At 40.7% G+C, this 21,843-nt stretch overlaps 1 protein-coding gene across 2 annotated transcripts in view; it reads left to right on the forward strand.

Moving 5' to 3' along the window:
- The window catches only part of LOC138961715 (inhibitor of apoptosis protein-like), a 63,007-nt gene extending 55,279 nt beyond the window's left edge, over window positions 1-7,728 (forward strand). For both annotated transcript variants that reach the window (XM_070333385.1, XM_070333386.1), the window contains 2 exons: window positions 5,196-5,408; window positions 6,333-7,728. In XM_070333385.1, coding sequence (XP_070189486.1) covers window positions 5,196-5,408; window positions 6,333-6,571 — 452 coding nt within the window. In that variant the 3' untranslated portion in view covers window positions 6,572-7,728. The remainder of the gene's footprint in view (window positions 1-5,195; window positions 5,409-6,332) is intronic.
- The last annotated feature ends 14,115 nt before the right edge of the window (window positions 7,729-21,843 follow it).

Genomic DNA, 21,843 nt, shown 5'->3' on the forward strand with positions numbered 1-21,843 from the left:
CATAAGGTGCTCTTTCACAGTAAATATGTTTTCAAAGCTAAAGTAACAAACTTCAGCTACTCAGGTTTAAGAAAGTGTTCGATAATCAGGAGTGTGTGGAGAACAATTTGTCAAACTTTCCTAAAAAAAAAAGAAAGAAAAAGCAATGGTTGAAGAGGACCTCTTGTTTGTTTGAAATACAAATGGCATTTAGTGTAACCCAACAGCATGCTGCCCCATTTTTCTTTAGACGTGGACTATTATTAGTATTATATATTTTTTTCAAAGTGTTGTGACCAAAACTGCTGCAGAGAATCCGATTTTTGTTGAAATCATGATGGCAAAGTTTGTTTATGTTACGTGTTACACTATTTGAACTTTTCAGCACATCGCTTAAATCAAGGAGAACATTGAAACTCATACTTGCAATGCCACATGATAACTTTAGAAGTCTGCAGCAGTTTTTGGTTGCTGATCAGATTTTTATGTCCAAGCCATGGTGAATTGGTACCTGTGACATGGCGTGTGACGCTAAATCATGTATTGCATTTGAATGTCCCTGCTTTGAGCCACTTGACAGCAGTCTTATTAAAGCTCTTAATTCCGCAGCTGACTGAAACTGATTGTGTGTTCAGTCGTTAACAATTGAAAGAATTTTAACTGAAATGGATTGATACAAAGCGAAGCTGGAATGTAATCCCACGAACCCCATACTGACTTCCACTCAAGGCATGTTCATGCCGATAATACATGATATAGAAGCAGTCTTTCTTACAAAACTGTGGCTACAATTGGGGATGGAAGTTCACACAAAAACGGGGAACATACTTCATGTAACTTTAATACCGTGGGTGTCGACCAACTGTTTGATTTTTGATCAAACGCCACCCAAGGCCGCTGTAGGTAGGTAGACATTCCAAGTCTACAACATAATGCTTGCGCAGGTAGACGATGTCACAATGTTTTGACATCAATTCACCGAGACACCATCCCCTTGCTGGGGTCTGTCTTGGTTTCTTTTCGCTATTTGAGACACTGTGTGTCATGTCTGTACTTTCTCTGTCTCGCGCGTGTGGGTGTACGGTACGTGTTAACAGTGTATGTGCATGTTAACTTTGTGTGAATGTGTTAGTGTATGTGTACTGTTAGTGTTAGTGTGTGTGCGTGTGTGTTTGTAAGGGTCATTCTGACAATCATCGGCCCACGCTCTCGCTCATGTCTCTCTGACAGGATGGATAATTACTACGCGGAGTAAAGGGAAATAAGCGGAGCTAAAAGCCGAAATCTACCAAAACAAGAAAACAGAGTAATCTCCCATAATTATGTTTTTTGCTAATGTTTCTGAGAAAAGACGAAACCTTCCGATTCTTCCATCTCTCGACGAACAGATTCTCCACTGAGAGACTCAACGATTTCACCAAGCTGTTCATTTTTCCACCCAACTTTGCCTAAAACCGTATAATAATGGCTGGACTCGGTCTTTTCATTGTCACAAAGGACACATCTACTTTTAACCGATGTCCGCTCCGGAGCCATTTTGTTATGATCACGTGACAAAAGTTGATTATCACGTGACACTTTTGCCATATTTATAGTTGTTTGCATAGTAAATATATCCGCGAAAGGTAGCTGTCTTACATAACAATTCCTTTGTAATTCAAAAATTACGCAACATCAAGACAAATCATTATCGACGATCGCGAATCTGCTTATATCAAAAACACATCACAAAAAGCTCCAAATACAGTATATAAAAAAAATAAAAATAAAAATCGATTTCTTCTTTAGAGTGAGAAAACAAAGGAATTCTGTCAGGGATAAATGAGACCCGAAGGAACTCATTTTTACCTGAGTTCAGGATGTGTAAGGGTGTGTATGTATGTCTAAGTTTGTGTATTGTGTGTGTATGTGTGTGTTTGGGGCAGGGGTGTGTGCGTGTGGACTGTCACTTTGTCACTTTTTCTCCCTCTTTGGATATATATTTGTGTCTAAAGGTCTCTCTCTCTCTCTCTCTCTCTCTCTCTCTCTCTCTCTCTCTCTCTCTCTCTCTCTCTCTCTCTCTCTCTCTCTATAAACTGCCCCTGATGTCTAGTTTCGATTGTGTACTCGGATAATGTATGCAATGCTCTTAAGTGTTTTGTTTTTTATGCTTATACTCGACCATTATTGTGATGTTTTTACTAGTTTAATACTTTGATTAGATACTGTTCCTTTTAGGTATGAAATGATAGCATGTACTTGTGTGTAGGTATGCGAGCGCACGCTCGCGCATGTGTGTGTGTGTGCATGTGTGTGTGTGTGTGTGTGTGTGTGTGTGTGTGTGTGTGTGTGTGCGAGTTTATGTGTGCATGTGTGTGTGTATACGTGGGTGTGTGTGTGTGTGTGTGTGTGTGTGTGTGTGTGTGTGTGTGTGTGTGTGTGTGTGCGCAGTCTTTGCTTTCGATTACAATTATTGTCTGCATATGTTCCAAGGACAGGTTGGAAGATTAGGCTAAGCCTAAAACCTTTATCCTTATGTAATAATGTTCTGAGTTCTGAGTTCTGAGTTCTCTCTCTTTCTCTCTCTCTCTCTCTCTCTCTCTCTCTCTCTCTCTCTCTCTCTCTCTCTCTCTCTCTCTCTCTCTCTCTCTCTCTCTCTCTCTCTCTCTCTCTCTCTCTCTCTCTCTCTCTCTCTCTCTCTCTCTCTCTCTCTCTCTGAGCCTGAGATGTTTTGCCTTTCTGAAAGGTGTGTGTTTGAAAAAGACATGCACAGTAGAGATTATGGTGGGTTTTTTCTCCGAGACTTTAGACAAAATCCTGATGTGTATAACCTTGCTCATGAAATATTCTGTCTGTTGTTTGAAAAACTAAAGTCTGCTACTCAGACTGTTTGTTTCCTTTCTTAAATGGTTATAAACAATGCAGTGCTACACTGTATATGAACTTGGTAAAAGAAACCATAACAAGGTAAGGTTATTACTAATTGTTGTCGTCATGAGTAAAACTAACACAATTTGGATCATATATAATATCCTGTGTGTGGCTGCTAGATATCATGTTATATCTTTATTTGCTTTCTCTGAAGCCCTTTATTGATGTTGTGTTTTGATATTTTATCTCTCATTTCATGCACTGCATGCATGAGTACAACTGCACAAGGAACTCTCACTTAAGCTGCTCGGAAGGCATATTTCCGCTCAAAAGACATGTCGATCTGAGTAAACGACAAGAAGAGGAGTGCAAATGTCTGATTCTTGAGAGTCAATCATGTTGAAGTGGCGGTGCTTATTGAAAAATTTCTAATTTACCACAGTATAAGTGCAAGCGAGGTCTAGCTGTCATTTACGTGCTTTATGTACTTATTCAGGTGCAGTACAAAATGCTTTCATTAGCTTCTGTATTTGTTAAACAAAAGGGCGGGGATGTAGCTCAGTCGGTAGCGCGCGGGATTTGTATCCAGTTGGCCGCTGTCAGCGTGAGTTCGTCCCCACGTTCGGCGAGAGATTTATTTCTCAGAGTCAACTTTGTGTGCAGACTCTCCTCGGTGTCCGAACACCCCCGTGTGTACACGCAAGCACAAGACCAAGTGCGCACGAAAAAGATCCTGTAATCCATGTCAGAGTTCGGTGGGTTATAGAAACACGAAAATACCCAGCATGCTTCCTCCGAAAACGGCGTATGGCTGCCTAAATGGCGGGGTAAAAAACGGTCATACACGTAAAATTCCACTCGTGCAAAAAAATTAAAAAAATAAAAAAAAAACACACGAGTGTACGTGGGAGTTTCAGCCCACGAACGCAGAAGAAGAAGAAGTTAAACAAAAAATACCGAACCACATCAACAGCCAGGCACCAACAAGAATGTTGATGATCAATAATCGAATCAAAATTAACTCACACTGAAATGATGGTGAAGTACGTGTATTGAAGGAATTATTGCATTAACCTCAGGCATCTTTACTTTTTCTGGGAAGTCAGTATAAGCAATATACATAAGAATTTGTAACCACATGAGCTTGTTTTTTTGTGTCTTTACCCCCAACCCATGTCTTCACTTTCCTCCTATCTCTCTGTCTTTTGATTAATAATTATTGATTAAGACCTGATTCCTCTTTGTTTGATGCTTAAATGTGATGTTACTGTTAGGTGGAATTTGATGAGCAGACAGCAAGACAAACCGACATTTTGAATGTCTTAATTGGTCTTAATTGGTCTCCTGGATTTTCGCTGAGGGTGGGCAGTTGGTGGTTAATCATTGATTGAAGTATGTCTAATGGAAAGGACCGGAACAACACCATTCATTTTCTTGCTGTTGTTAACTTCTGTTCAGAGTACTTTGGACAACTTCAGGTTATTTCCTTTATAAAATTACAAAGCACCCTACTACAGACTCTATACACACACAACCAGCAAGATTGTACCCTAAATGTTGACATTTTAGTCCTGAACAGCAACCATCTTTGCATTACCAATTATCAGTGGCCTCCTTTCCACAAAACATGATGAGAAGCCTTGGGACAGGACCACCATTAGATTATGAGCGGTTGCAGTGAATGATTAACTCTCATGTGAATGTTATTGTTATGTAGTGCACACTCAATGTACTGGCGCCATTTTCTTTCAAAATGAGCACATCGAAGCAGTCTTACATTTCATTGTGGCGTTACAATTGCTGTCCTTCAGTGTTGACATTGTGTGTGAATTTGGCTCATGTGCAGTCACATGAGTTTGGGAAAGCACAATAATCAATGTAGGTCATCAGCACATAATTGTTGCAGGGTGTCTGAATATTTTCAAAAGAAGAAAGCGCCATCTTGGCTCCAATGTGCATAATTATTTTCAAAAGAAGAATTATGAAGGCTGACATCCTGACCACTACTACTACACACCTGTCTGTCAAGGGCGTGTCATTTTGTTTGTGTGCTTGTGAATCCCACCCAACGAACGTAGAAGGAGAAGAAGACACGCCCTCAACAAGCAATGACAGCTAGTACAAATCCTGACAAGTGTTTTCCGAAAATCATCTATTGTGTTTAGATCATGGTAATTAACATCGAATGGGTATGTGTGTGTGTGTGTGTGTGTGTGTGTGTGTATGTGTGTGTGTGTGTGTGTGTGTGTGTTTTGTGTGTGTGTTTTGTGTGTGTGTGTGTGTGTGTGTTTTGTGTGTGTGTGGTGTGTTTTGTGTGTGTGTGTGTGTGTGTGTGTGTGTGTGTGTGTGTGTGTGTGTGTGTGCAGGTATGGAGCGGGCCATTGAAGTTATGCTTGTAGAAGTCCTCACGAACCTGTTCAGGGACAATCCCCCACAGAGACAGCAGCAGCAAGATGACGTTGGAAACAATGGCAGTAACAGCACTGGAGGTGGAAACGTCTCCCGTTCTGATTCTGTTGCTCCTGGCAACGATGCTGACCTGCAGGGAGATGGGGATCAGCCTGGTCTGGAGGTCCCAGGTAAATGCTGCTGGTTTAGACACAATGTTATACAATTGAAAAGTAATATGGCAGTGGCGGATTTAGGGGGGGGCAAAGGGGGCCCGACCCCCCCCCCCCCCCCCCTTCAGGGGAAAAAAGAGAGAGAGAGAGAGAGAGAGAGAGAGAGAGAGAGAGAGAGAGAGAGAAAACATAAGGCTTAAAAATTGAAATTTGGTCAGATGATTACATGACAGTTTCTGAGCTCAGGTGGTCCTAGATTGCAGCATTTTGCAACCTTCAAAAACAAAATTCCGGGGGGGCATGCCCCCGGAAGGCCCTAGCGGACGGACGCGCCTCAATTCAGGCGCTTCGCGCCTTCAAGTTTGTGCAAAAAAGTTTCCTTAAGATCCTGGATCAGCCCTTGCATATGGTACATGTACAATATAATAATTAGAATAGTAAGGCATGGAATATAGGGAGGAAACGTTCACACTACATGACTGTTAGTAGACACAATTTGCATTTGAATAACTACATTTGTTGTCAGCTGGTAAGCCGCTTGAGGCTAGAAAGAGAAGAAAGTAGAAGTAATAAGAGAAGAAAGTCTTAAGACAGACACTGTGACAATCTGACATTTAAGGATATGAAGTGTTTTTCACCAGAATCAGCTCATGGTGAATTGACAGTCATCTTATTTTAATTTTGAATTTATTTATTTATTTTAACAGCTTGGGTCGGTAGGTTTTACTCATGTTGAAAACTTGCTGCAAGTCGGATTGCCTAAAGGAATGTCTTGCCACGTGCATACATCATCCCAAGAAAGCTGTATGTATATGCAATCACATCTCCTGAACAAATATTTTCATGCGTAGCATTTTGAGGCAGATTATATTTGTGTGTGTGATTTTGGAAGTTAAAGGGTCATGTAAACCTGTGTGTTAATGGTGTGGAATGCTGTTACAGACAATGCAGCTCAGAACGGTGCTGACAATCCTCTCGGAGATCGACAGAACGTGCTGCAGCAGGAGAACGCCAGACTGCGTAACATGCGAACCTGTCAGCGTTGTCATGAGCAACCCGTAGGGGTCATCTTCCTACCCTGCGGCCACATCATTGCCTGCACAACATGCGCACCCAACATCAGGCGGTGCCTTCGATGCGACACGGTCATCAGAGCCACTGCAAATGTCTACTTCAGCTAAGTAAGTGAAGGTAAAGAATGGGGTCTGCAGCTGTGTACTGCAGAGTTGGGTTTTGTATCATTGTTGACGGGGGCAGTGGCGAGGTGGTAAGACGTCGGCCTCCTAATCGAGAGGTCGTGATTTCGAATCCCGGTCGCTGCCGCCTGGTCGGTTAAGAGTGGAGATTTTTCTGATCTCCCAGGTTAACTTTTGTGCAGACCTGCTAGTGACTTAACCCCCTTCGTGTGTACACGCAAGCACAAGACCAAGTGCGCACGAAAAAGATCCTGTAATCCATGTCAGAGTTCGGTGGGTTATAGAAGCACGAAAATACCAAGCATGCGCCCCCGAAATCGGCGTATTCTGCCTGAATGGCGGGGTAAAAATGGTCATACACGTAAAAATCCACTCGTGCTAAAAACATGAGTGAACGTGGGAGTCTAAGCCCATGGACAAAGAAGAAGAAGAAGTATCATTGCTGCAGAGTTTAGAGCTGTTGACACCAGGGTGAATCCCATGGAAGTGCGAGACACCCACCTGTGAGGTGTTGTATCTGGTTTTGGACTCTGTGGCCATGATGTAGAAAACAGCACAGTTCAGTGAATTGCTGTAGACCCCAGTGAGTTCAGATTGTAGCGTTTACAGTCAAAAAGAATGTTCCCATTGCTGATAAATCTGCGGAAGCCCACATGGTAGTGAGCGGGAATTGAAGCAGGCAGGTCATTGTGTCTTTACTTTCAAAGCTGCCTTCGCTTGTTTTTCTGCTACTGTTGGGTCATCGGGCAATGCTGCCTCAATGCATTATTTCACATCACGCGACTGCTTTTGGATATGTTGATGAAGACATTTGCTGGTAATAACTGATGAACTTTCCATTCGCGCATGACATTGATTGTGTTCAGCACTTTAACGGACAGCTGTAATAAGCATATGGGAAATAATAATGATCACATTTCTCAAATGGGCTGCTAGTGGTAAGGGTTGACATTGACCTTGATTAAATCAGTAAGTTATTTCTCCAATTATCAACAGTTCTGCATTGAGTTAATGTTAAAAAATGTACCTGACAAAACTAGTCTTAGATATAAACATGGTTGAAGATTTATTTCACATTCATTTGCGATACAAAAGATATATTGTACGATTCAGCTCAGAAGAGGTACAGTTCTTCTCAAGGATGCAAGCTTCTTTTAACGTTTTTTTTAAAGTTTCAATGCGAACCGTTTTATAATCGTTTAAATTAATGTTTGAAAATGGTTTCATTTTGAACGGTTATGTGTCAACGTTTGTTTGACGTTTTTCTAACGTTTCACTGCAAACCGTTTTATTATCGTTTGAAAAAGGTTTGCCATGAAAACGGTTTGCTTGCTAACGTTAATTTTACGTTAATTTAACGTTTGCGTAAGAACGGTTTTTCTGCTAAAGTTAATGTAACGTTTAATGCTAACCGTAAACCAAAATCAAACCATGCTAACGTTAAATAAACGTTAATTTAACGTTAGCATGCTATCAGGGATGGACACATACATTGCATTCAACTCACCTTTCAAAACAAATGTAAAGAAAGCAGGGTGCTGTTAGGAACCTTGTCGGTTAAAGATTTCATGCTACTGGTTGGAGGACAAATTCAAATTACCTGTTAAGACAAGAACAACTTTAACCTATAGGGTGCTGGCATGCAAGAAAACATGGAAAAGAAAGCAAACATACCATATATTTAAACTCTTCGCTTGAAATTGTTGTGGGTCTTATCAGAATTGTGAAGGCATTCAGATTAAGAGCATGCTAGCGACATGCACTTGTCTTCTGTAATGCAAGTGCGACTTGTTAAAGATCGGTTTTGTTAAATCAGAAAAGCAGATGTGGGTTTGAAGCGATTCCCGACTGCACACTGTAAGTGTAACAGGACACATAGGCGGTTCTGTTGTCTTGTTAGGGTGTGTTACTGACTATTGTAAGTTTTCGCATAAGTCAGTGTGGTCTTGTTTATCTGAAAGTCGCTCAACAGCTCACGAAGGGAAACTCTGCTGGAGACAGTTACTGTTAGTTTACTACAGTTTTGTTTCCACAGATACTGTAATATGGAATTTGCTTTATGCCGCACAGTAACCTTTAAACAGGAAGTGGGGATTTGTTTGCTTGCTTGTTGTGGGGTGTACAATCTTCACAGACAAGTTATTGACACACATATATTCTGTAATTGTCTATGGAAGCGAGATATGTTTTAAGCTATATACAACTACACACTACGTGTAGTTAAATATGAAAAGTAATAAATAGCACCAAGGGAAGAAATATAATGTTTTTAGGTCTTTTAAAAAGAGGGGTTTGAGAGTTCAAAATATATGTACCGATGCACCAGCGCAATATATACAAATTACAAAAGGCACAACACAACAGGACTAAAACGTATCAGCATTAAATTGAAAAATGTTAATATCATCATCTAACAGCTTCATGTTTGTTTGAAAGATGCCTAAAATGGCTTGCTTTTTTGCATCAGTTTTCATCTACTCTCGATCTACACCTCATCCCCAGGAATTTCTCTCCAACTTTTTGGAATGTTTTTGTTTAAATTCATTTATTTGATTTTTTTGTTGTATTCTTGTTCTTCATACTATGATCATCAAATGCACTTTTTCCAGAACTTTTATTTTTACTTCTAAATGTCATATGTTTCAGAAAATACACATTGAACAGCCATTGATGTTCAACGCCTACAAACTAATATTATACTTGACTTTTTTTTTCACGCCCGTAACCCATAACTAGGTAAAATCATTCATTCCAGAACCATACGGGTAGGCAGACAATTCAAGAAGTGAATAATGAACATCCATTGCATATTCAATTCCCTGCCTGAAAAAATAAGACATTAATCCGTTCCTGTAACACTCAGGTGTGAGATTTACCGTTTGCTAAAATGTTATCATTGTTATTTCCCAATTTATGCTCAGTAAAATACCCGATGTTAGTTGTGAGCTTTTGCGGCAGCCATCCTCAGTGAATAATCATGTATTACTGGTTAAGCTACCATTTCTGGTACATTGCCACAAGATCATCTGCAAAACGATGCAGAACTCGGTGAACGTTACTTTGTTTGGTGCAGTCATAATAAACATTGCCTAAACTCAACTCAGTTTTTAAACTGCTGCCAGAGTAGCAAAGCTTATACATTATATTGCTTTGCTGTCTTCACCAAGAAAACCTTTGTGGCAGCGTTTGCCAATATGACGACAGACTTTTCAGCTTGACTTGAAACTGATTTGCCAGAAGACATCGTTGAACAACTTTTCTGATCATGAACATTACTCAGAAGAGAGCAGAAAGATACTTTTGTGTTGCCTGTTATTTTCATATTTGTTGAGATGAGACTTTTTGTTATTACCTTAACTGCATGTAATTCGATGCATCATCGTTTTTTCGGAGCAGTAAACTTTTGCCTATGGCTGGTAATGTTGCATGCACTTTAGGAATGGCAGACATCTAGGCTTTTTGACTCGAATTTCTCCAAGGATACTGATCAATGGAAAGTGCAGATAATGTGGCCATAATTTATAGTGTACACGGTACAGAAGACATATTTCTGAGAGGTGATCAAATTTGGTGAAGTTGCACTCTGTAAGTGCTATTTCAATGAAAACTAATGATTTCATGGAGAACTTTAAACAAAGTGTCAGTTACCATGCATTACAGACATTACCATCCACACCTCAATCTGATGAGAATCACAAATAGTGGGTGTTATGAGTCACACCTCGTCGGAAGATCAGGTGTGGAGTGAAGTTTCCTGCTCTGGAAAAATGGTTTTGTTTCTCATTGCACATGTTTTTGAAAAGGTCCTTGAGCGAACTGGGCTTGATCTGCACAGAATTGTTTGTGAAATACTTTTGTGAAAATATCAGATTTTGTTTGTGCTTTCCACAGTTTGGTAATTTTGTGTCTGCTAGACATATTAAATATCATTTATTGTGTTTCTTTGTTGTTGAATTACTTGTAACTTTGATAGACTCTCAAAAATGTTACACGATGGTGGACTATGACAAATTTCTTTATGTAGGTAATTTCTGCGTTATTCATATCCACTTATATTTCATTGGTGTTGTCTTGAATAGTCTGTCATATGTTTTTGCTTTGTTGTTTGTTTTTGATGCCTGACAATGTATTATACATCTGTTTGTCTGTGAATCACGTAACCTCAAGGGGAAGTATGGAATAATTTGTCTTGGGATGGTCTCAAATTGCTGTGTAAGTCTACAGACCACAGAAAGAGTGTTGTTTCCAGCAGTGACTAAATGTTTCAGCGTCAGTGTGGAGAAAATTCATTCTTTGCCAGACCTTAAAGCTGTGTCACGGACTGCAATACTGGTCACAAGACCAACTGAGACAAGAGGCTCTAAGTGTTTTCATATTTGGACTGCTTACAAAACTTGATTGGTTTACACAAGAGAAGTCGGTCAGTGTTTTCGAATGGAAACGCAAGTCCATCAGAGGCTGTCTCCCATCTGGTGAGTTGCGGAAACGATATGACTTACAGTCTCACTCACTGAATACTTGATAAAACTGACGACTGGCGTTATTTGACATGACGTTAGTTAGTTAGTTGTTGCTTTTTGGGTCCAGCGGACCATATAGGCCAAATCAGGACCCCACAAGTTTAACATAACACATATCTAAATTAAACCAATTTTACTAAACAAAATTAGGAACGTCACCCGAAGGGAACATGCAAGCTAAATCGAAACCCTACGTGTCAAGGAATTTGACATGACGTCTGCAGCTTTCTTCTCGGATAAGAATTGGGCAATCAATGCGCTTTCCTGAGGGAACCATTGTTACGGCATTGGTCACAACATATTTGAATCTAAGACTGATGACCCTGGATGTCCACCACTTGAGGAACAAGAGAGGTTGCATGCCAGTCGGTCCAAAGATAGACTGTACCAAATCAAACATTTCAAAATTAATTTGATATGCCATGTACAAAAACAAATAAGTGCACAAAAATAACAATGACAGCAAACAAGTAAACACACAGTTTTGCATGGAAAGGCATGAGTTTAGAGTTTTTTCAAACAAAACTATGTGTTGAATTATGTGTTCTTTGCTCTCATTGTTTTATTTTTGTATGCTTACTTGTTTGTCTACTGGCATATCAACTTGATTTTGAATCATATTATATGTCTTGTCATGAAAGGATGTTTGGAAGTGTAAGCAACTTACAATGTCCAAAAATGTGTTTCGTGCTAATTACTGGGCATTGCAAAGGGAGTTTTAAAGAGACTGAACAAGTGTTCTTGACAGAGAAATTCAATGCCTCAAACCAGTCAGTGTCTAAAGGAGACTGGCAGTGACGTCTGTGCTTTTTTTAGTCTGTTTGTGACTTTCAGGGCTTTAGCCAAGAAGCTCACCGCCCAAGGTGATTTGGACTTTTTCTGCAAGACAGATGGACACATCAGGATTATACCGACTGTGTGTGTGGGGGGGGGGGGGGGGGAAGGCTGGTATGGCGATGTCAGTCTTTCTATGGTGTTATTTTGTGTTTTCATAAAACAATTTGCCCGTCTGCTTTATATTGTCTTTTTATTATAATTGCTTGACAGATTTACAACATATGACAATGTGTGCTTGCTCAGACAGTTCTTTATGCTATGAAACTAATAATACTTAAATGTGCCAGAAACCTTGAAACTGTCTACTTCCTGCTTTGCTTTTTTGGGGAAAAGACTTCCCCATACAATGATGATGATCCAAACAAGAAGACTCTTGCCATGGTATTTGGGCAATATGAGTCAACACTTTCCCGCTGACTCTAGCAGGGGAAAAGTATGTGTACCTTGAAAACAACAGCAAAAATAGGTGCTCAGCTCCTGCAGTTTGGTTGGAACATTCAACTCTTGCTCTCCAAATCTTGCCGGAAAGAGAGCATGGAACTTCAGAAAGAAATATGCTGCCAGATAAGGATTAGAATTCGGTTCTTCCTTTGTGGCGCTTGCAGGGAAGTCCGAAGAGTGCATGTGTGGAACATTAGACACAACCGTGGAGAAGTCCACTATTCAGCACTGAGTTTTGCAGGCAAGAGTGGGTAGAACTTCTGTGGAAAAATTACCCGGTAATGGGCCTCGAGAAGTCCACTCTTACCCTGACTCGTGAAGAAAGTATTGGAACTTTGAAAGATTGCTGTTATGCTTTGCTTGTCCATACCTGATTATCTGTGGGATCACCAAAGTGCATGTCGGCCATAACTTGAATATAATATTGTGTGTAGTTTTGCAACTGCTTTTGTATGCTGTTGGACTTGCCAAAAGGCAATTGTTTCAGTGATGGAATACTTTTTGAAAAATCTCTTATGTTCATGATGTGGATTTTTTTATCTTGATTTTTGTTGTAGGTTTGTGTACATTGCTTGAAAAGTAACTTGTTATTTTTTTGCTTTTGTAAAATACTAATGTTGCTCTAATATAACGATGACTGAAAGCCGCAAATTATTGTAAAGTTTGGAATGATTATATTGCATTACTATTGTCGAACAGGTGTAAGACTTTTGGAGGGTTAAGGAAAAGGCATCTGTAATTATTTACTCTATTGTTTATTTTCATGGTCAGGGAGACCCGGATTGTTTGAAAGTTGTTTTTGATTTACTTTCTTTGTAAGTTTTGTTCACATACTTTTGATTCAAAATATGACGGGCGCGGTGGCATGGTGGTAAGGCGTCGGCCTCCTAATCGGGAGGTCATGAGTTCGAATTCCGGTCGCTGCCGCCTGATGGGTTAAGAGTGGAGATTTTTCCGATCTCCCAGGTCAACTTATGTGCAGACCTGCTAGTGACTTAACCCCCTTCGTGTGTACACGCAAGCACAAGACCAAGTGCGCACGAAAAAGATCCTGTAATCCATGTCGGAGTTCGGTGGGTTATGGAAACACGAAAATACCCAGCATGCCTACTCAACGAAAGCGGAGTGAGCTGACTATGCTCTCAGAGTATAGTGTGGGGAACCCAAAAGGGAAAACGAGTTCACACGTAACCAGACAATTCTGGAACGCTGAAGAAGAAGAAGATTCAAAATAAAGACACAGTGTAAGGAGTACAGATGCACTGTGAGGACAAGAAGATGTACACAACGATACTTGTACATGTTACATGTGGGCAGATTAGAGAGTTGTGCGCTAAATTGTGTGGGTAACTAAAGTGCCCAGAAAATTTTGTTATTAGGATCCCTGGCCATTACTTTTCGTCGGTCCATATTAGTTAAACGAAAATGTGGTTAACCTGTCGTCCTTGTGCATGCAGGAGAAAAGTAAGTTAAAGTCTAATTTGGAATCAATGTTAGATCAGAAGAAATGTGGAGCCAATCTGGTTACATTCGTCATTGAAGTAAAGATTATGCAATTTTAACCTTCACCGGATCACGCGTTGGACTACACAATTCGGATGATGTGGGTCGTGTACGACCCATACTTTCCAAAGAAGGATTCAACGTAAAAAGTATGGGTCGTACACGACCCACGCCATCCGAATAGAGATACACTCTTTGCAGAGTATGGGTCGTGTACGACCCACGCCATTTATTTATTTATATTTATATGGGAGATTTATATAGCGCTTGACGTTCTCTAAGTGCTTTACATATTAATTTCTGCCGTGTGAGATGGAATGTTTTACACAATATATCACGCATTCACATCGGCCAGTAAATCTCAAGCCATTACGGCGAATATTTACTTTTTACGGCCTATTATTCCAAGTCACACGGGTATTTTGGTGGACATTTTTATCTATGCCTATACAATTTTGCCAGGAAAGACCCTTTTGCCAATCGTGGGATCTTTAACGTGCACACCCCAATGTAGTGTACACGAAGGGACCTCGGTTTTTCGTCTCATCCGAAAGACTAGCACTTGAACCCACCACCTGGACTAGGAAAGGGGGAAGAAAATTGCTTACGCCCCGACCCAGGGTCGAACTCGCAACCTCTCGCTTCCGAGGCAAGTGCACTTTCCCACTCGGCCACCCTTTCCCATCCAAATAAGGATAAACAACGTAAAATTCCTTACGTAATTCCATATGGGTCGTCCACGACCCACATCATCCGGACTGTCATGGTTTATCTGTTTGTTCGCAAAGATAATCTTTCAAAGGTTGGGCAATGGGAAGGTCGTATGGATATTAGAGATTACATGAAGTCTCAATTAAAAATTAAAAATTGTTTCAGAGATAAAGACGATTTTGTGAGGCTCTGGGTCGTCCACGACCCACAAAGCAAGGTGAAGGTTGAAGTCAAAGTTGTCAAAAAGACACTGATATTTTATGAGTTTTAGCTGCAGTGCTCTTTCTCTCTGATTACCCCCCCCCCCCCTTAAGTGGTAACACAAGGTGGACATCTCTGGACATCTCACTTAATGATTTCTGTCTTGTGCAACAAGTGATAATTCAGAGCAGAAAGGGAACTTTGGTACTAACACTCATGGTTACTGAAGATGCTGTCAAAGGAATTGCAATTAAGACTTTGGCACAAGCAAGGTGTCCGAAAGATGAACCAAAAGCGCTCATTGCAAAATGACACAGTATTTTTCTGTTATTATTATTGCAGATGCTCTAATTGAAAAGTGATCATAATATCATGTCTCATGCATGCATGTATATCAACTGTAATTTGAAAAAGATCTGAAGGTTACCATGTCTCAAGACGTGCATACAAATTCAGAAAAATACTGTTTGTTCAGGGTTTTTTCAAAATTTGAGTGATAACTACAACGAATAAGTATTTTCTTGCAGTAACAATTTCCCACATTATGTGGTGACAAAGTGCAAGCTCCCTAAGACTTAAGTTATTATGCCTTGAGATTCCAGCATGAATCAGGTAATTGTTTACATTTGCAAATGACAAGTAAAACAAGAGGCGAAGCCTTCAAGGCTCACGTAAGAAATCGACAAACAGTAACACAAACTCAATCACTCCGTCACACATACACACACACACACACACACAGTAAGCATAGGTGACACTGTGCAAGAAAGCGAGACACTAGATCTAGATCTGTTTGTCTGCATGTAGCCTACTTACAGGGACACGACTGCCAAATAGTCTCGGCCCGCTCAAAATAACAATAACCGAGACTTTCAGTAATTCCTTCGCGTGACGTCTAACCCTCTTACGCCATAATGTGACGTCTTCAAATGTTAAAGTTTCTACCACAGACATACATACATACATACATACATACATACGCACGCACGCACGCACAGACAGACAAAAGTTAGCATCGCATAGGCTACACTTACGTGAGCCAATGAATAACCATATGCGTGTGTCCTTTGCATTAAATACATGTACCAGAATAAAAAAAACCTTTTTGGTTGTTTCTTCTGGTGAAATACTGATGCCATAAGTGTATTGCTATTTCCTTGGTGACATATTGGTAATCAAGTGACGTTCTTTTCAGTAACAATGCTCACTGTGTTCTTTGCGGTTTTCACTTTAGCACGGGTAATTGCTGTCATGAAGTCTGCCCGTTGATATGGGCTGTGTGTCGCAGAGATGCTTGCCTTGGAAAGTAGTGGCTGTGAGATTGTGTCTCAGGTTGCATTTGTCAGAACTGCTGTTGTCTTTTTTCCTGAAAGTTGGTCAGCTTACCATCGTGCTGTCCAGATCCAGTTTACTTTGAGTATTTTTGCATTTCAATTAACTTTCATGTCAGCAGCTCTTTTCAGCTCATTGAATTATGTGGACATTTCTTTAAAACAGAAGTGTACCTCTTTCGTAGTCAGCCGTGGCCATGTACACACTTTGTCCTGTACCAGTTTTGAATGTGAGAAGATAACAAAAATCACTCAGGTTTGTAGTCTAATTAATGACTGTGGTTATCTGAGTGTTCAGATTCTGTACCGTAAGATAACAAAAAGCAACACAAAAAAAGGGAAAAACAGAAAAGAACAAAGCTGCAGTATTATGTTCGATATTCCACAAGAGAATAGGTTTCTGGCTGATGCAATCTGTTTTATAGTACGTAATGAAAAGCGCCAGGTGCTTACAATTTTGCTGCAGAGGTGCATGCGCATGTAATGTACGCAAACAACATCAAACTCTTGGCCCAGTTGTTACACTCACCATTATTAGTTATTGGTGTTGCTGAAGGCTGCTACATGTACTTTGCCTGGTTCCGACGCTGTGGAGCCTCAGTGATGTTGTGAGCACAGTCGGTGGCTGCAGGCAGATTCTCTGTGAGAACAGGGAGTGGTTCGTGTAGTCTTATCTTGTACTAACATTATAAGATGTTTGATGGGTTGTTGACAGACAAGCAGGCCGCGGTCAATAGATATGAAACAAAAGTCGATATGCCCCCCGAGGACCGACAAAAAAGCTGGTCTGACAACAAACCACAAACCATCGTTTTTGTCATCATTTTGGTAGTGAGAAAATAAGTGCCAAATCAACACAGGGAGCCATGCTTTGAAACACGAGTTCCGTTTTGACAACACCTGGTTTGGGGCCCCAGCACGTTGTTGCAATCAACGCTGGCGTGTGAAAGCAACTTTCTGTGTTTTGAGTTCATAAAATGTTGGGATAATTATGTCAGGTTTGAGGATGCACAGTTCTGTAGGTTCCTCTCAGTATTCCACTCCCTCGGTTTTCAGTTGTAAATATTAAGCTTAGTGATCGAATGTGGAAGCTACGTTGGGTCAAAGGTCACAGAAGATTTGCGTCGTGTAGCGAAGGAAAGAATCGCCGATCTAGTTTCCGACTCATTGCCTCTTTGTTTTTCATTAGACCTGTCATTCTGCTTGCTCGGCTTTGTTAGATGTTTGCATATCTTGTTGCTATGTTCTTTGCTTTTATTATTATTTCTTATTTGTGCTTCGTTTATTGATACAACGTCTTGTGCACGGGTCAAAATGTGTGTGTCAGGGGTCGATTGGTTTGACCACAGGCGGAAGGTATCGTCCACTGGACTACTACCCTGGGGAAAAATATTGTTCAAGACGGTTTGCCTCTTCCTACAGTCTGTGTAAGGTCAAATAAATACAGTTGAATGATTGTTTGAACTGTATGTACCTTTAATTTTCAGCTTCCGTCCCTTGCAGGTTGTTTTTAACCATTATTTGGACGAATCTTCGTTTGCGAGCCGCCAACTTCCACCGGACGTCAAACTCATGCATCCGCACCGAATTTGCATACCAGCGCTCATTGGTCTAAAACATATATATGTAAATATTGGGCAGCAAAGGGAAGCTACCCACGGGAGTTTTCACTTTCGGTATTAGTGAAGAACCGTTCGGCATTCAAAATGAGGAAAACGTATTTTTTTTGGTAAGTACTGAATTTATGAATGAACAAGAAACGAGCGAAAAACTAAATTGTTTCGTTTTATAAAATTAGCTGAAAGTAAACATTATTTTTTCAAAATTATATGTAGGTATGCAAATTCGGTGCGGATGCATGAGTTTGACGTCCGGTGGAAGTTGGCGGCTCGCAAACGAAGATTCGTCCAAATGATGGTTAAAAACAACCTGCAAGGGACGGAAGCTGAAAATTAAAGGTACATACAGTTCAAACAATCATTCAACTGTATTTATTTGACCTTACACAGACTGTAGGAAGAGGCAAACCGTCTTGAACAATATTTTTCCCCAGGAAGCGACTCCAAGAACACAGAAGACTCGAAGGTGAGTGACGTACCTTGTAGTCTTTCTGTGATAGTAGTAGTCCAGTGGACGATACCTTCCGCCTGTGGTTTGACTTGAACTTGACGTTCGTGTTTCTCCGAACGTCTGTGTATCGAAACACAGATACACGCACTCCATGACTTTGTAAGAAGACAAAACATATCGCTAGGTTTCATTTGTTTGTGATGAAATTATGACCTTTCATGAAGTAGTTTTGTTTTTTGTTTACTTTTGCCAGTTTGCCAGTTCGTTTTTGGAACTTTGCAAAGCAGTGTCGTGTTGTCTGTTTAGGTCTGGGGAAACGCCAATGAAAAGAGTCGAAGAATCCCCGAGCGTTTCTATTGGGTTTGCTTTTGATTATCCATGTATAACCATGCTTCCTGCAACTATGGTAACCGGCGATTTATTGCATGGGGAACATGAGATTTATTTCCCAGGTGTTTGTGAATGAAAACTCGTGAAAATGATGACAACACCTGTTATGCCGAGTTGTTCATTTATTTATTTATTCATTTGTTGGTTTGTTTACTTGTTTGTTTATTTAATGTTTTTAATCTACTTATTCGCTTATCTGACTCTTCAAGTGAATATTAGTTATTGTGGGGTTACATGTGGTATTTTGGGCAAGAGGGGGGGGGGGGGGGCGCTAGGATTGTAGGGGCTTTATGTTATGGTTTTATAGCTTAAGAAAATGTGCATTAAAAGATACACGTAGAACTGACCCCTATACCCGGTCCTCAATAAGCACAAGCTGTTAGTGTTTATATGGAACCGAGGGTACCCAGTGCCACACACACACACACACACACACACACACACACACACACACACACACACACACACACACACACACACACACACACACACACACACACACACTTGAGATCGTCTGGTCATTTAAATATCAAACGGTATTTTGCGGCTCTCAGTCAGTCTTGTGTTCTTATTCAAAGCTTATGTATATTATATGCAGTGTATATATTTTTCTTCTTTTGCGTACCAAGCTTATTTCTAAAATGATAGGTGTTGGCTAATCACAAGAGAGTTGTTTGGTTTTACGGATGAATGAAGATTGGAGGTAGACCAAGGGGTTTATTATGTCCTAAGGATGAGTGATTGGTGAACCGTAGTATGCAGTGCTATGGATTTGTCAATAATTTTTCTTTGCTTCCATAAGTGAGACACCCCCCGCGGGTTAGGGGGAAGAATTTACCCGATGCTCCCAAGCATGTCGTAAGAGGCGACTAACGGATTCTGTTTCTCCTTTTACCCTTGTTAAGTGTTTCTTGTATAGAATATAGTCAATTTTTGCAAAGAAGCAGTATGTAAGAAATGTTAAGTCCTTTGTACTGGAAACTTGCATTCTCCCAGTAAGGTAATACATTGTACTACTTTGCAAGCCCCTGGAGCAAATTTTTGATTAGTGCTTTTGTGAACAAGAAACAATTGACAAGTGGCTCTATCCCATCTCCCCCCTTTCCCCGTCGCGATATAACCTTCGTGGTTGAAAACGACGTTAAACACCAAATAAAGAAAGAAAGATATGTGAGACTGTAATCTCTGTGAAGATTTTATAATCTCTTGTGTGGATGTTTTTCTTTGCTTTCAATTCGTTACTCTGCTTTGTTTCTAAATACTGTTTCTTCCTTTCAAAACGACAGGTGTTGGATCATCACAAGAGCTCGGGTTGTTGATTTTTGTTTGGTTTTACGGATGAATGAAGATAGACCCCAAGTGTAGGCCAAAGGGGTTCATCTTGTCCTACTCAGAAGTGGAAGGTGAACTTCTATACTTTGCCGTGCTTTGTATTTTTCAATATGTTGTCTTTGCTTTTAATGTGTGTAGACTAATCTCTGTGTAGATGTCATAATCTCTTGTGTGAATCTGCTTTGCTTCTACATAAATGTTCTTCGCTTCGATATGTTAGAGCACTTAATCATCTCTGGTCGATGTTATAATCTGAGTGCGGATGTTTTGGTTCCTTTTCTTTGATTGAAATTACTTGATCTGCTTATAATAAAAGAACAAAAATACAATGTGATCTGTGTGTTTGCATGATTGTGTGTGTGTGCGTGTTTTGCACGTATGTGTGTGTCTGACTGTGTGTGTGTGTGTGTGAGAGAGAGAGAGAGAGAGAGAGAGAGAGTGTGTATGTGTGTTTTGCACATGTGTGTGTGTGTGTGTGTGTGTGTTTTGCACACATGTGTGACAATTAAATGTTCACAGTTTTGTTCAGCTACCATCAGTAACTTGATGCTGAGCCGACAAGACCAAATAATGTTTCACATACAATGATACAGATTTAGTCTTTTAGGGCCTGAAAATAATGTGTGAGAAACGATACGTAAAGCTGCAGAAGGCCCGAAAACATGGGGACTTGGGACTTAACAATAGGAAATGATTAGTTGTGTAAGTTTAAGTCCAAAAGGCAGTACCATGCAAGCACAGCACAAAATAAAATAATAAAATACTGGGATTCAGGTAGGCATTCTGTGATTATTTAATTTACGGTATGTTCTCAACAACAGAAAGTTGATACAAATGTCACTCCAGATGTTCTATTCATAAGTGCTTGTGCCTGTTGACTTTCCATAAATGTTTTCCATACACCATTATCACAACCAGAAGAGAAGCTAATTGCTGCAACTGTGCTGGAGAATTAGCTACTGAGCTCTGTTAGGCAGGGTTAAGTGTAATACAGCGGTACCTCAGTGCGGTGTGAGGCCCCTCTGATGTGTAGAAACCTCCCACGAAAGGACACCTTTTGGAGTCACTTTGACAATAATCTTGACCAAAATATGCATGTCACGACAGGCCACCTGCACTGCAGGACACTTTACTGGTCCCAAGGGTATCCCGGCTTTCATCAAAGGTACCACTGTGCAAAACCGGCACGGTGGCCTAGTGGTAAGGCGTCCGCCCCGTGATCGGGAGGTCGTGGGTTCGAACCCCGGCCGGGTCATACATCTAGTGGCTGCTCCGCCTGGCGTCTGGCATTATGGGGTTAGTGCTAGGACTGGTTGGTTCGGTGTCAGAATAATGTGAGACATGAAGCCTGTGCTGCGACTTCTGTCTTGTGTGTGGCGCACGTTATATGTCAAAGCAGCACCGCCCTGATATGGCCCTTCGTGGTCGGCTGGGCGTTAAGCAAACAAACAAACCACTGTGCAGGCAAGCTTAGTAAACCTAACTCTGGCGAAGCATTTTCAAGGCTCTGAAAGTACAATAGCCTTATCTTCAAAGAACACAAAGGCAATGGCGTACAATAACATGTTAAGTTTAGAGCAGGTTAAAATTCAAGATCAAATTCGTCTCCAGGGGGCAACTGGGCAAGCGTATGTCTGAGGGGATATAACTTACGTTAGCTGTACGGACTATGGTGAATGAAGTTGTGTCCCTTCGATCGCTCACTTACACACAAGGATAAGGGGGAGGGGAGGTGTTTTTGTGTGTGCGGCGAGTTCGACAGGTTAGAGATATATTTATTATGGGGGGGGGGGGGGGGGGGGGGGGAGGGGTGGAAACTGAGACAAGGCATGGTCAGTAACAGTAAGTTTTGTTGCAGTCAGTCTTTCAAGGCAAATCCTACTTTCCATACATTACTCGTAACGATAAAAAAAATGCATGC

This window comes from Littorina saxatilis, linkage group LG3, assembly GCF_037325665.1.
Source record: "Littorina saxatilis isolate snail1 linkage group LG3, US_GU_Lsax_2.0, whole genome shotgun sequence".
NCBI classification, from domain to species: domain Eukaryota; kingdom Metazoa; phylum Mollusca; class Gastropoda; order Littorinimorpha; family Littorinidae; genus Littorina; species Littorina saxatilis.